The sequence below is a fragment of the Tachyglossus aculeatus genome, chromosome 1, assembly GCF_015852505.1.
Source record: "Tachyglossus aculeatus isolate mTacAcu1 chromosome 1, mTacAcu1.pri, whole genome shotgun sequence".
In the NCBI taxonomy this organism is placed as follows: Eukaryota; Metazoa; Chordata; class Mammalia; order Monotremata; family Tachyglossidae; genus Tachyglossus; species Tachyglossus aculeatus.
The window spans coordinates 72,420,370-72,434,682 of record NC_052066.1 but is presented as its reverse complement, the minus strand read 5'-3'; the positions used below and the strand labels follow the sequence as shown (position 1 = coordinate 72,434,682).

The 14,313-nt window shown below is 45.6% G+C and overlaps 1 protein-coding gene across 8 annotated transcripts in view; it reads right to left on the bottom strand.

Annotated features, from left to right (window-relative positions):
* Positions 1 to 13,669, bottom strand: part of ATG16L1 (autophagy related 16 like 1) — a 62,933-nt gene extending 49,264 nt beyond the window's left edge. For all 8 annotated transcript variants that reach the window (XM_038752167.1, XM_038752187.1, XM_038752225.1 and 5 more), the window contains exon 1: positions 13,260 to 13,669. In XM_038752167.1, the coding sequence (XP_038608095.1) occupies positions 13,260 to 13,416 (157 nt within the window). In that variant the 5' untranslated portion in view covers positions 13,417 to 13,669. The remainder of the gene's footprint in view (positions 1 to 13,259) is intronic.
* Positions 13,670 to 14,313: the final 644 nt, after the last annotated feature.

Here is a 14,313-nt window from a genome sequence, read left to right as displayed (position 1 = left end):
CCCTTCCAGGCCCTACTGAGAGCTCACCTCCTCCAGGAGGCCTTCCCAGACTGAGCCCCTTCCTTCTTCTCCCCCTCATCCCCCTCTCCATCCCCCCATCTTACCTCCTTCCCTTCCCCACAGCACCTGTATATATGTATATATGTTTGTACATATTTATTACTCTATTTATTTATTTTACTTGTACATATCTATTCTATTTATTTTATTTTGTTAGTATGTTTAGTTTTGTTCTCTGTCTCCCCCTTTTAGACTGTGAGCCCACTGTTGGGTAGGGACTGTCTCTATATGTTGCCAACTTGTACTTCCCAAGCGCTTAGTACAGTGCTCTGCACACAGTAAGCGCTCAATAAATATGATTGATTGATTGAATATTACTACTACTAATAATAACGAAAATCATGAGAGAGGAGATGCTGGCACCTAAGATTTTGGTGCTAGTGATTCAAGTCCTGAGGCATTTGGGGGCTTTACCGCTGATCCAACAGATCTTTTCAGTTTAATTCAAGTTTTCAATTATTACAATGTCTCTGCCAAAATTATGACTGGATAAACATATGTACCACTACTGAAAAATTAAAAGTAAACAGTGCATTCATTTTCTGGCATTAAGTAAACTGCCTTTCACAAGGCCTTGAAAGCTTCTGAATGACTTTCTCTAGACAGGACTCCTGAAATGAGGGTGAAACCAAGCACATAATACAAATGAATACAAGATGGCTAGATGCAAGGACAACGATACATCAACTCTACCCAAGCGCTTAGTACGGTGCTCTGCACACAGTAAGTGCTCAATAAATTGTTTTTTATTTTTTATTATTAAATTATTAATTTATTTTACTTGTACATATTTACTACTCTACTAATTTTGTTAATGATGTGCATCTCCCTTTAATTCTATTTGTTCTGACGACTTGACACCTGTCCACATGTTTTGTTTTGTCAATCAATCAATCGTATTTATTGAGCACCTACTGTGTGCACAGCACTGTACTAAGCGCTTGGGAAGTACAAGTTGGCAACATATAGAGACAGTCCCTACCCAACAGTGGGCTCACAGTCTAAAAGGGGGAGACAGAGAACAAAACCAAACATACTAACAAAATAAAATAAATAGAATAGATATGTACAAGTAAAATAATAGAGTAATAAATATGTACAGACATATATACATATATACAGGTGCTGTGGGGAAGGGAAGGAGGTAAGATGAGGGGGATGGAGAGGGGGATGAGGGGGAGAGGAAGGAAGGGACTCAGCCTGGGAAGGCCTCCTGAATGGAGGCCTTGAATAGGATTGAATGAATGAATGAATAAATACGATTGAATAAATGAACTTTTGGAAATGCAAATGTTCATTCATTCAATTCATTCAATCGTTATTTATTGAGCGCTTACTGTGTGCAGAGCACTGTACTAAGCGCTTGGGAAGTACAAGTTGGCAACATATAGCGACGGTCCCTACCCAACATTGGGCTCACAGTCTAGAAGGGGGAGACGGACGACAAAACAAAACATACTAACAAAATAAAATAAATAGAATAAATATGTACCAATAAAATAGAGTAATAAATACATACAGATGTATATTCTGAGCTGCAAAAAGCAGCCACGGTGAGAGAAATTGGGGGAAGAGAGGGAAAGTGACGAAAATACCACTGTCTATCGCTGAATTTGTGCTGCCTCACATTTGTGCTCTTAAGAAAACAAAGATCATCCTTATTCTCCACCTTTCTTATTTTCTATCTGTGAGAGTCCAATTACGAGCAGGCCTTCCCTTTCTCCTATATGCCCTCAGAGTCAGGGGTGGTGGATCAATCAGTGGAGCACTATACTAAGCGCTTGGGAGAGTAAGAAACAGTACTATAATAGACACACTCCCTGCCCAAAATGGGCTTACAGTCTATCAACTCGGGTGTCGAGAGGAAAAGGAGGTAAAGGGTCTTTTAGACTGTGAGCCCACTGTTGGGTAGGGACCGTCTCTATATGTTGCCAACTTCTACTTCCCAAGCGCTTAGTACAGTGCCCTGCACACAGTAAGCGCTCAATAAATACGACTGATTGATTGATTTCCCCAACTCTTTTGAGCTAAGAAGCTCTCATCGCGCTATCAGAGGAAAATGAAATTTGCTGCTGCCTTTTTTAGAGGGACAGGGACTGGGCCCGATTTGACCGCCTTGTGTCTACCCCAGCAGTTAATACAGTGTTTGGCACCTAGTAAGTGCTTAACGTCCACCACATCATCACTATTATCGCTGTGAGGGAGTCCCACTAGTAGACCTTGAGCAAAGAAGTGGCGATGGCCTAGTAGATGGAGTACAGACCTGGGAGCCCAATAATAATAATAATAAGAAGAAGAAGAAGAAGAAACGATGATGATGGTATTTGTTAAGCGCTTACTATGTGCAGAGCACTGTACTAAGCGCTGGAGAGGATATAAGGTGATCAGGTTGTCCCACGTGGGGCTCACAATCTTAATCCCCATTTGACAGATGAGGTAACTGAGGCCCAGAGAAGTGAAGTGACTTGCCCAAAGTCACACAGCTGACAGTTGGCGGAGCCTGGATTCGAACCCATGACCTCTGACTCCCAAGCCCGGGCTCTTTCCACTGAGCCACGCTGCAAAGGACCTGGGTTCTACTTCCGACTCCGCCACTCATCCGCTGTGGGACCCTGCGCAAGTTGCTTCACTGCTCTGTGTCTCATTCATTCATTCAATCGCATTTATTGAGCGCTTACTGTGTGCACAGCACTGTACTAAGCGCTTGGGAAATACAAGTTGGCAGCTACCTCATACATTCATTCATTCATGTTGAGTATATTGAGCCCTCCCGCTTCTAGGCTGTGAGTCCGTTACTGGGTAGGGACCGTCTCTGTACGTTGCCGATTTGTACTTCCCAGGCGCTTAGTACAGTGCTCTGCACACAGTAAGCCCTCAATAAATACGACTGAATGAATGAATCAGAAGATCACGGATTCTAATCCCAGCTTCACCGCTTCTGCTGTATGACCTTGGACAAGTCACTGCACTTCCCTGGGCCTCAGTGACCTCATCTGTAGAATGGGGCCCAAAACTGTGAGCCCCACGTGGGACAGGGACTGCGTCACACCTGATTTGCTTGTAACCACCCCCGCGCTGAGTACAGTGTCTGGCACACAGTAAGCGCTTAAATACTGCAATTATTATTAGTAAGCGCTTAACAAAATACAACCATTATATGTAAAATGGGGATTAAGACTGAGCCCTACGGGGGACACGGACTGCACCCAACTTGATTAGCTTGTAGCTACTCTGGTGCTTGGCAATCAATCAATCAATCAATCGTATTTATTGAGCGCTTACTGTGTGTACTAAGCGCTTGGGAAGTACAAGTTGGCAACATATAGAGACGGTCCCTACCCAACAGTGGGCTCACAGTCTAAAAGGGGGAGACAGAGAACAAGACCAAACATCATCATCATCAATCGTATTTATTGAGCACTTACTATGTGCAGAGCACTGTACTAAGCGCTTGGGAAGTACTTGGCAACATAGAGAGACAGTCCCTACCCAACAGTGGGCTCACAGTCTAAAAGGGGGAGACAGAGAACAAAACCAAACATACTAACAAAATAAAATAAATAGAATAGATCCGTACAAGTAAAATAGAGTAATAAATATGTACAAACATAACAAAATAAAATAAAAATATGGAATGCTTCACGAATTTGCGTGTCATCCTTGCGCAAGGCACACAGTAAGAGCTTTTAACAAATGCCATAATTATTATTATTATAAGCGCTTAACAAAATACCACAATTATGTATACAATGGAGATCAACAGTAACAATAATGATGGTATTTAAGCGCTTACTATGTGCCGAGGGCTGTTCTAAAGGACTCTGAGCCCCACGTGGGGCATGGCCTGCATCTAACTTCATTCAATTGTATTTATTGAGCACTTACGGTGTGCAGAGCACTGTAGTAAGCGCTTGGAAAGTACAACTCAGCAACAAATACAGGCAATCCCTGCCCACAGCAGGCTTACAGTCTAGAAGGGGGGGAAGACAGACGTACTTTATTAGCTTGTAATAATAATAATAATGGTATTTGTTAAGCGCTTACTATGTGCCAAGCACCGTTCCAAGCGCTGGTGTGATACAAGGTAATCAGGCTGTCCCACCAGGGGCTCACAGTCAATCCCCATTTTCCAGATGAGGTGACTGAGGCCCAGAGATGCTGACTTGCCCGAAGTCACAAGGTAATCAGGTTGTCCCCCGTGGGGTCGTGCAGTCTTCATCCCCATTTCCCAGATGAGGTAACTGAGGCCCAGAGAAGCTAAGTGACTTGCTCAAAGTTACAAGATGATCAGGGTGTCCCGCGTGGGGCTCACAGCCTTCATCCCCATTTACCGGATGAGGTTATTGAGGCCCGAGGAAGCTAAGTGACTTGCCCAAAGTCACGAGGTCATCAGGTTGTCCCACATGGGGCTCACAGTCTTAATCCCCATTTTCCAATCAATCAATCGTATTTACTGAGTGCTTCCTGTGTGCAGAGCACTGTACTAAGCGCTTGGGAAGTACAAGTTGGCAACATATAGAGACAGTCCCTACCCAACAGTGGGCTCACAGTCTAAAAGGGGGAGACAGAGAACAAAACCGAACATACCAACAAAATAAAATAAATAGGATAGATAGGTACAAGTAAAATATATAAATAGAGTAATAGATATGTACAAACATATATACATATATACAGGTGAGGCCCAGGGAAGCTAAGTGACTTGCCCAAAGTCACGAGGTCATCAGGTTGTCCCACATGGGGCTCACAGTCTTAATCCCCACTTTCCAGATGAGGTAACTGAGGCCCAGAGAAGCTAAATGACTTGCCCAAAGTCACAAGGTAATCGGGTTGTCCCACACGGGGCTCACAGCCTTAATCCCCATTTACCAGATGAGGTTACTGAGGCCCGGGGAAGCTAAGTGACTTGCCCAAAGTCACGAGGTAATCAGGTTGTCCCACGTGGGGCTCACAGTCTAAATCCCCATTTTCCACATGAGGTAACTGAGGCGCAGGGAAGCTAAGTGACTTGCCCAAAGTCACCCATCTGACAAGTGGCAGAGGCAGGATTAGAACCCATGACCTCTGACTCCCAAGCCTGGGCTCTTTCCACTGAGCCACGCTGTTCCCCCCGTGCTTGGCCCAGGGTCTGGCATATAGTAAGCGCTTACCAAGTACCCAGAGAAGCAGCGTGGCTCAGTGGAAACTTGTACTTCCCAAGCGCTTAGTACAGTGCTCTGAACACAGTAAGCGCTCAATAAATACGATTGATTGATTGATTGGAAAGAGCTCGGGCTTGGGAGTCAGAGGTCACGGGTTCCAATTCCACTTTCGCCACATGTCTGCTGGGTGACTTTGGGTAAGTCACTTTGCTTCTCTGGGCCTCCATTACATCATCTGTAAAATGGGGATAATAATAACAACATTGTTGGTATCTGTTAAGCGCTTACTATGTGCCGAGCACTGTTCTAGGCGCTGGGGAGGTTACAAGGTGCTCAGGTTGTCCCACGGAGGGCTCACAGTCTTCATCCCCATTTTCCAGATGAGGGAACTGAGGCCCAGAGAAGTTAAATGACTTGCCCAAGGTCACACAGCTGACAAGTGGCGGAGCCGGGATTCAAACCCATGACCTGTGACTCCAAAGCCCAGGCTCTTCCACTGAGCCACGATGAAGACTGTGAGCCTCATGTGGGACAACCTGATTACGTTGTATTCATTCAATCATATTTATTGAGCGCTTACTGTGTGCAGAGCACTGTACTAAGCACTTGGGAAGTACAAGTTGGAGAAGCAGCGTGGCTCAGTGGAAAGAGCCCGGGCTTTGGAGTCAGAGGTCATGGGTTCGAATCCCAGCTCTGCCACATGTCTGCTGTGTGACCTTGGGCAAGTCACTTAACTTCTCGGAGCCTCAGTTACCTCATCGGTAAAATGGGAATGATGACTGTGAGCCCCACGTGGGGCAACCTGATCACCTTGTATCCCCCCCCAGCGCTTAGAACAGTGCTTTGCACATAGTAAGCGCTTAACAAATGCCATCATCATTATTATATATCCCCGGGCAGCTCTTAGAACAGGGCTTGGCACGTAGTAAGTGCTTTACAAATGTCACCGTGACTATTATATACTTGGTACCACTTGAGAAGCAGCGTGGCTTAGTGGAAAGAGCTCGGGCTTGGGAGTCAGAGGTCATGGGTTCTAATCCTGGCTCTGCCACTGATCAGCTGTGTGACTGTGGGCACATCACTTCACTAGGCCTCAGTTCCCTCATCTAGAAAATGGGGATGAAGACTGTGAGCCCCACGTGGGACAATCTGATTAGCTTTTATCTACCCCAGTGCTTTGCACACAGTAAGCGCTTAACAAATACCATCATTATTACCTTGTTTCCCCCCCCAGCACTTAGAAGAGGGCTTGGCACACAGTAAGCGCTTAACAAATACCATCATTATTACCTTGTTTCCCCCCCCCAGCGCTTAGAACAGGGCTTGGCACACAGTAAGTGCTTAACAAATGCCATCATTATTATTACTCAGTGGAAAGAGCACGGGCTTTGGAGTCAGAGGTCATGGATTCAAATCCCGGCTCTGACAATTGTCAGCTGTGTGACTTTGGGCAAGGCACTTCACCTCTATGCCTCAGTTCCCTCATCTGTAAAATGGGGATTAGACTGTGAGCCCACTGTTGGGTAGGGACTGTCTCTATGTGATGCCAATTTGTACTTCCCAAGCGCTTAGTACAGTGCTCTGCACATAGTAAGCGCTCAATAAATACGATTGATTGATTGATTGATTGATTAAAACTGTGAGCCCCACGTGGGACAACCTGATCACCTGGTAACCCCCCCCAGTGCTTATAACAGTGCTTTGCACATAGTAAGCGCTTAATAAATGCCATTATTATTATTATTACCTTGTTTCCCCCCCAGCACTTAGAACAGGGCTTGGCACACAGTGAGCACTTAACAAATGCCATCATTATTATTACTCAGTGGAAAGAGCACAGGCTTTGGAGCCAGAGGTCATGGGTTCAAATCCCAGCTCTGACAATTGTCAGCTGTGTGACTTTGGGCAAGTCACTTCACTTCTCTATGCCTCAGTTACCTCATCTGTAAAATGGGGATTAAAACTGTGAGCCCCACGTGGGACAACCTGATCACCTGGTAACCCCCCCAGCGCTTATAACAGTGCTTTGCACATAGTAAGCGCTTAATAAATGCCATTATTATTATTATTATTACCTTGTTTCCCCCCCAGCACTTAGAACAGGGCTTGGCACACAGTAAGCGCTTAACAAATGCCATCATTATTATTACTCAGTGGAAAGAGCACAGGCTTTGGAGTCAGAGGTCATGGGTTCAAATCCCGGCTCTGACAATTGTCAGCTGTGTGACTCTGGGCAAGTTACTTCACTTCTCTATGCCTCAGTTACCTCATCTGTAAAATGGGGATTAAAACTGTGAGCCCAACGTGGGACAACCTGATCACATGGTAACCCCCCCAGCGCTTATAACAGTGCTTTGCACATAGTAAGTGCTTAATAAATGCCATTATTATTATTATTACCTTGTTTCCCCCCCAGCGCTTAGAACAGGGCTTGGCACATAGTAAGCACTTAAATGTCATCATTATTATTATTATTACCTTGTTTCCCCCCCAGCACTTAGAACAGGGCTTGGCACACAGTAAGTGCTTAACAAATGCCATCATTATTACCTTGTTTCCCCGCCAGCGCTTAGAACAGAGCTTGGAACAGTAAGCGCTTAACAAATGCCATCATGATTATTATATACTTCATTCATTCAGTCCTATTTATTAAACACTTACTGCGTGCAGGGCACTGTACTAAGCGCTTGGGAAGTACAAGTTGGCAACATAAAGAGACGGTCCCTACCCAACAACAGGTACCACAGAGAAGCAGTGTGACTCAGTGTAAAGTGCCCGGGTTTGGGGGTCAGAGGTCATGGGTTCAAATCCCAGCTCCGCAGCTTGTCAGCTGTGTGACTTTGGGCAAGTCACTTCACTTCTCTGGGCCTCAGTTCTCTCATCTGTAAAAGGGGGATGAAGACTGCGAGCCCCATGTGGGACAACGTGATCACCTTGTAACCCCCCCAGTGCTTAGAACAGTGCTCTGCACGTAGTAAGCGCTTAACAAACGCCATCATTATTGATGGGCTCCCAGTCTAGAAGGGGGAGACACACAACATTAACCAAATAAATAGAAGAGTCCATCATCCCGAGCACCCTAAGGAAAGAAGCAGCGTGGAAAGAGCCCGGGGTTTGGAGTCAGAGGTCATGGGTTCAAATCCTGGCTCCGCCAATTGTCACTGTGTGACCTCGGGCAAGTCACTTCACTGGGCCTCAGTTCCCTCATCTGTAAAATGGGGATGAAGACTGTGAGCCACCCATCCCCACCCATGGGACTAACCGATCACCTTGTAACCTCCCCAGTGCTTTGCACGTAGTAAGCGCTTAACAAATGCCATCATTATTAACAGGCTCCCAGTCAGTCAGCCTGGGACATTTGTTAAGCGCTTACTACATGCAAAGCGCTGTTCTAAGCGTTGGGGAGGTTACAAGGCGATCAGATTGTCCCACGCGGAGCTCACAGCCTTCACCCCCATTTTACAGATGAGGGAACTGAGGCCCAGAGATGTGAAGTGACTTGTCCAAAGTCACACAGCTGACACTTGGCAGAGGCGGCATTCGAACCCATGAACTCTGACTCCCAAGCCCGGGCTCTTTCCACTGAGCCACGCTGCTTCTCTGGGGAGACAGACAACAAAACAAGTAGACGGGGTCAAAACAAATCGAATTAAAGCTCTATGCACATCATTAATAAAATGAATAGAAGAGTCCATCATCCTGAGCACCCTAAGAATCAATAATCAATGATAATGAAAATAATAATAATGATGGCATTTATTAAGTGCTTACTATGTGCAAAGCACGGTGCTAAGCGCTAGGTAGGTGCTTAACACCCACCACCACTATGTTAATAATGATGGGATTTGTTAAGCGCTTACTATGTGCAAAGCACTGTTCTTAGCCTAATTGAAAGCTATACACACATCATTAACCAAGTAAATAGAAGAGTCCATCATCCCGAGCACCCTAAGAAGCAGCTTGGAAAGAGCCCGGGCTTTGGAGTCAGAGGTCATGGGTTCAAATCCCAGCTCTGCCAATTGTCAGCTGTGCGACTGGGCAAGTCACTTCACTTCTCTGGGCCTCAGTTCCCTCATCTGGAAAATGGGGATTACGACTATGAGCCCCCCGTGGGACAACCTGATCACCTTGTAACCTCCCCGGCGCTTAGAACAGTGCTTTGCACATAGTAAGCGCTTAATAAATGCCATTATTATTATATTAAGTCACTTCACTTCTCTGGGCCTCAGTTCCCTCATCCGGAAGACGGGGATAATAATAATAATGGTATTTGTTAAGCGCTTACTATGTGCAAAGTACTGTTCTAAGCGCTGGGGGGGTTACAAGGTGTTCAGGTTGTCCCACGGGGGGCTCAGTTTTAATCCTCATTTGACAAATGAGGTAACTGAGGCCCAGAGAAGTGAAGTGACTTGCCCAAAGTCACACAGCTGACAAGCAGCGTGGCTCAGTGGAAAAAGCCTGGGCTTTGGAGTCAGAGGTCATGGGTTCAAATCCTTCCTCCGCCAATTGTCAGCTGTGGGACTTGGGGCAAGTCACTTCACTTCTCTGGGCCTCAGTTCCCTCATCTGGAAAATGGGGATTAAGAATGTGAGACTCTCCCCCCCCCCCCCACCACCCCCCATGGGACAATCTGATCACCATGTAACCTCCCCAGCGCTTAGAACAGTGCTTCATACATGGTAAGCGCTTAATAAATGTCATTATTATTAAGTGGCAGGGCCTGAACTTGAACCCATGACTCTGACTCCAAAGCCCGGGCTCTTTCCACTGGGCCACGCTGCTGCTGAAGAGTGTGAGCCCCCACCGTGGGATAACCTGATCACCGTGTAACCTCCCCAGGGTTTAGAACAGTGCTTTGCACATAGTAAGTGCTTAGTAAATGCCATTATTATTATTATTTTTGTTAAGTGGCGGGGACTGGATTTGAACCCATGACTCTGACTCCAAAGCCCGGGCTCTTTCCACTGGGCCACGCTGCTGCTGAAGAGTGTGAGCCCCCACCATGGGACAACCCGATCACCTTTTAACCTCCCCAGCGCTTAGAACAGTGCTCTGCACGTAGTAAGCGCTTCAAAAATGCCATGATCCATCAATCGTATTTATTGAGCGCTTACTGTGTGCAGAGCACTGTACTAAGCGCTTGGGAAGTCCAAGTTGGCAACATATAGAGACGGTCCCTACCCAACAGTGGGCTCACAGTCTAGAAGAGGGAGACGGAGAACAAAACAAAACATATTAACAAAATTAAATAAATAGAACAGATATGTACAAGTAAAATAAATAAACTGTCAGCTGTGGGATAATCAATCAATCGTATTTACTGAGCGCTTACTGTGTGCAGAGCACTGTACTAAGCGCTTGGGAAGTCCAAGTTGGCAACATATAGAGACAATCCCTACCCAACAGTGCGCTCACAGTCTAGAAAAGGGAGACAGACAACAAAACATATTAATAAAATAAATAGAATAGATATGTACAAGTAAAATAAATAAACTGTCAGCTGTGGGTCTTGAGGCAAGTCACTTCACTGGGCCTCAGTTCCCTCATCCCCTTCTAGACTATGAGCCCACTGCTGGGTAGGAACCGTCTCTATATGTTGCCAACTTGGACTTCCCAAGCGCTTAGTCCAGTGCTCTGCACACAGTAAGCGCTCAATAAAGACGATTGATTGACTGATTAAATAGAATAGATATGTACAAGTAAAATAAATAAACTGTCAGCTGTGGGTCTTGAGGCAAGTCACTTCGCTTCTCTGGGCCTCAGTTCCCTCATCCCCTTCTAGACTGTGAGCCCACTGTTGGGTAGGGACCGTCTCTATATGTTGCCAACTTGGACTTCCTAAGCGCTTAGTCCAGTGCTCTGCACACAGTACGCGCTCAATAAAGACGATTGACTGATTAAATAGAATAGATATGTACAAGTAAAATAAATAAACTGTCAGCTGCAGGACTCGAGGCAAGTCACTTCACTTCTCTGGGCCTCAGTTCCCTCATCCCCTTCTAGACTGCGAGCCCGCTGTTGGGTAGGGACCGTCTCTATATGTTGCCAACTTGGACTTCCCAAGCGCTTAGTACAGTGCTCTGCACACAGTAAGCACTCAATAAATACGATTGATTGATTGATTAAATAGAATAGATCTTTTAGACTGTGAGCCCACTATTGGGTAGGGACTGTCTCTATATGTTGCCAACTTGTACTTCCCAAACGCTTAGTCCAGTGCTCTGCACACAGTAAGCGCTCAATAAATACGATTGATTGATTGATTAAATAGAATAGATACGTACAAGTAAAATAAATAAACTGTCAGCTGTGGGACTTGAGGCAAGTCACTTCGTCATCATCAATCGTATTTATTGAGCGCTTACTGTGTGCAGAGCACTGTACTAAGGGCTTGGGAAGTCCAAGTCGGCAACATATAGAGACAGTCCCTACCCAACAGTGGGCTCACAGTCTAAAAGGGGGAGACAGAGAACAAGACCAAACGTGCTAACAAAATAAAATAAATAGAATAGATGTGTACAAGTAAAATAGAGTAATAAATATGTACAAACATATATACAGGTGCTGTGGGGAAGGGAAAGAGGTAAGGTCTCTGGGCCTCAGTTCCCTCATCGGGAAAATGGGGATGCCGACTGTGGGACAAGGTGATCCCCGTCATCATCATAATCAATCGTATTTATTGAGCGCTTACTATGTGCAGAGCACTGTACTAAGCGCTTGGGAAGTACAAATTGGCAACATCTAGAGACAGTCCCTACCCAACAGTGGGCTCACAGTCTAAAAGGGGGAGACAGAGAACAAAACCAAAGGTACTAACGAAATAAAATAAATAGAATAGATATGTACAAATAAAATAGAGTAATAAATATGTACAAACATATATACATATATACAGGTTTGTACATATCTTTTTACTCTATTTATTTAATTTATTTGGGGAGACAGAGAACAAAACCAAACGTACTAACGAAATAAAATAAATAGAATAGATATGTACAAATAAAATGAATAGAGTAATAAATATGTACAAACATATATACAGGTTTGTACATATTTTTTTACTCTATTTATTTAATTTATTTGGGGAGACAGAGAACAAAACCAAACGTACTAACGAAATAAAATAAATAGAATAGATATGTACAAATAAAATAGAGTAATAAATATGTACAAACATATATACATATATACAGGTTTGTACATATTTTTTTACTCTATTTATTTAATTTATTGGGGGAGACAGAGAACAAAAAAAAACGTACTAACGAAATAAAATAAATAGAATAGATATGACCTTCCCAGACTGAGCCCCTTCTTTCCTCTCCCCCTCGTCCCCCTCTCCATCCCCCCGCCTTACCTCCTTCCCTTCCCCACAGCACCTGTATATATGTATATATGGTTGTACATATTTATTACTCTATTTATTTATTTATTTATTTATTTTACTTGTACATTTCTATCCTTCTTATTTTATTTTGTTGGTATGTTTGGTTCTGTTCTCTGTCTCCCCCTTTTAGACTGTGAGCCCACTGTTGGTTAGGGACTGTCTCTATGTGATGCCAATTTGTACTTCCCAAGCGCTTAGTACAGTGCTCTGCACATAGTAAGCGCTCAATAAATACGATTGATTGATGTACAAATAAAATAGAGTAATAAATATGTACAAACATATACACAGGTTTGTACATTTTTTTACTCTATTTATTTAATTTATCTGTACATATCTATTCCATTTATTTTATTTTGTTAGTATGTTTGGTCTGGTTCTCCGTCTCCCCCTTTTAGACTGTGAGCCCACTGTTGGGTAGGGACCGTCTCCATATGTTGCCAACTTGTCCTTCCCAAGCGCTCAGTCCACTGCTCTGCACATAGTAAGCGCTCAATAAATACGATTGATGATGATGATGATACAGGTGCTGTGGGGAAGGGAAGGAGGTAAGGTCCCTACCCAACAGTGGGCTCACTGTGAGAGCTCCCCAGCGTTTAGGACAGTGCTGCGCACGTCGTAAGCGCTTCCTAAACGGCACGGTTATGACAAGGGAGGGCGTCCCCGCTTACACTGCAGGATGATCTCCTCGAAGGCCTGCCTCTGCAGCCGGTCCCTCCGCCGCAGCTCGTCCGCAATGTGGCGCCTCCAGCCGGGGAGGCCGGCGGCCCTGAGCCCGGCCGCCATGGCGCCCAGGCCGCTCAGTGGCCCCGGGCCTCCCGCGGCCATCGCGGCCCCCTCCCCCCTGGGCCGGGCCTTGGCCTCCCCGCCGCCATCTTAGTCCTGCCAACCCTGACCGGAAGGGCCCTGCCACGGCGCCTGCGAAGGGCGGCGGCCGCCGGGATCCCGGCCCGGGGATCGGTGCTCCAACGCCGGGACGATGGAGGGAGGCAGGGAGGGAGAGAGGGAGAGATGGAGGAGGAAGGGCCGCCCCTTCACCACAGCAGGCCTGCCAGGGCCTGAAAGGACAGGGCGGCCATGGCGGCGGGCGGGCCCAGCTGGGCGAGGCCGCGCTCTGATTGGCTGCAGGGAGGCACGTGACCCGGCGGGCGGGACGGCCGCCATTTTCGGGGGCTCTGGAAGGCCCCCCTCAGTCATCATCATCAATCGTATTTATTGAGCGCTTACTACGTGCAGAGCACCGTACTAAGCGCTTGGGAAGTACAAGTTGGCAACATATAGAGACAGTCCCTACCCAACAGTGGGCTCAGAGTCTAAAAGGGGGAGACAGAGAACAAACCAAACATACTAACAAAATAAAAGAAATAGAATAGATATGTACAAATAAAATAAATAGAGTAATAAATATGTACAAACATATATACATATATACAGTCGTTCAATCCTGTTGATTGAGCGCCTACTACTAACAATAATAATAATGGTATTTGTTAAGCGCTTACTCTGTGCAAAGCACCGTTCTAAGCGCTGGGGAGGCTACAAGGTCATCAGGTTCTCTGTTCTCTGTCTCCCCCTTTTATCATCATCATCATCATCATCAATCGTATTTATTGAGCGCTTCCTATGCGCAGAGCACTGTACTAAGCGCTTGGGAAGTACAAATTGGCAACATCTAGAGACAGTCCCTACCCAACAGTGGGCTCGCAGTCTAGAAGGGGGAGACAG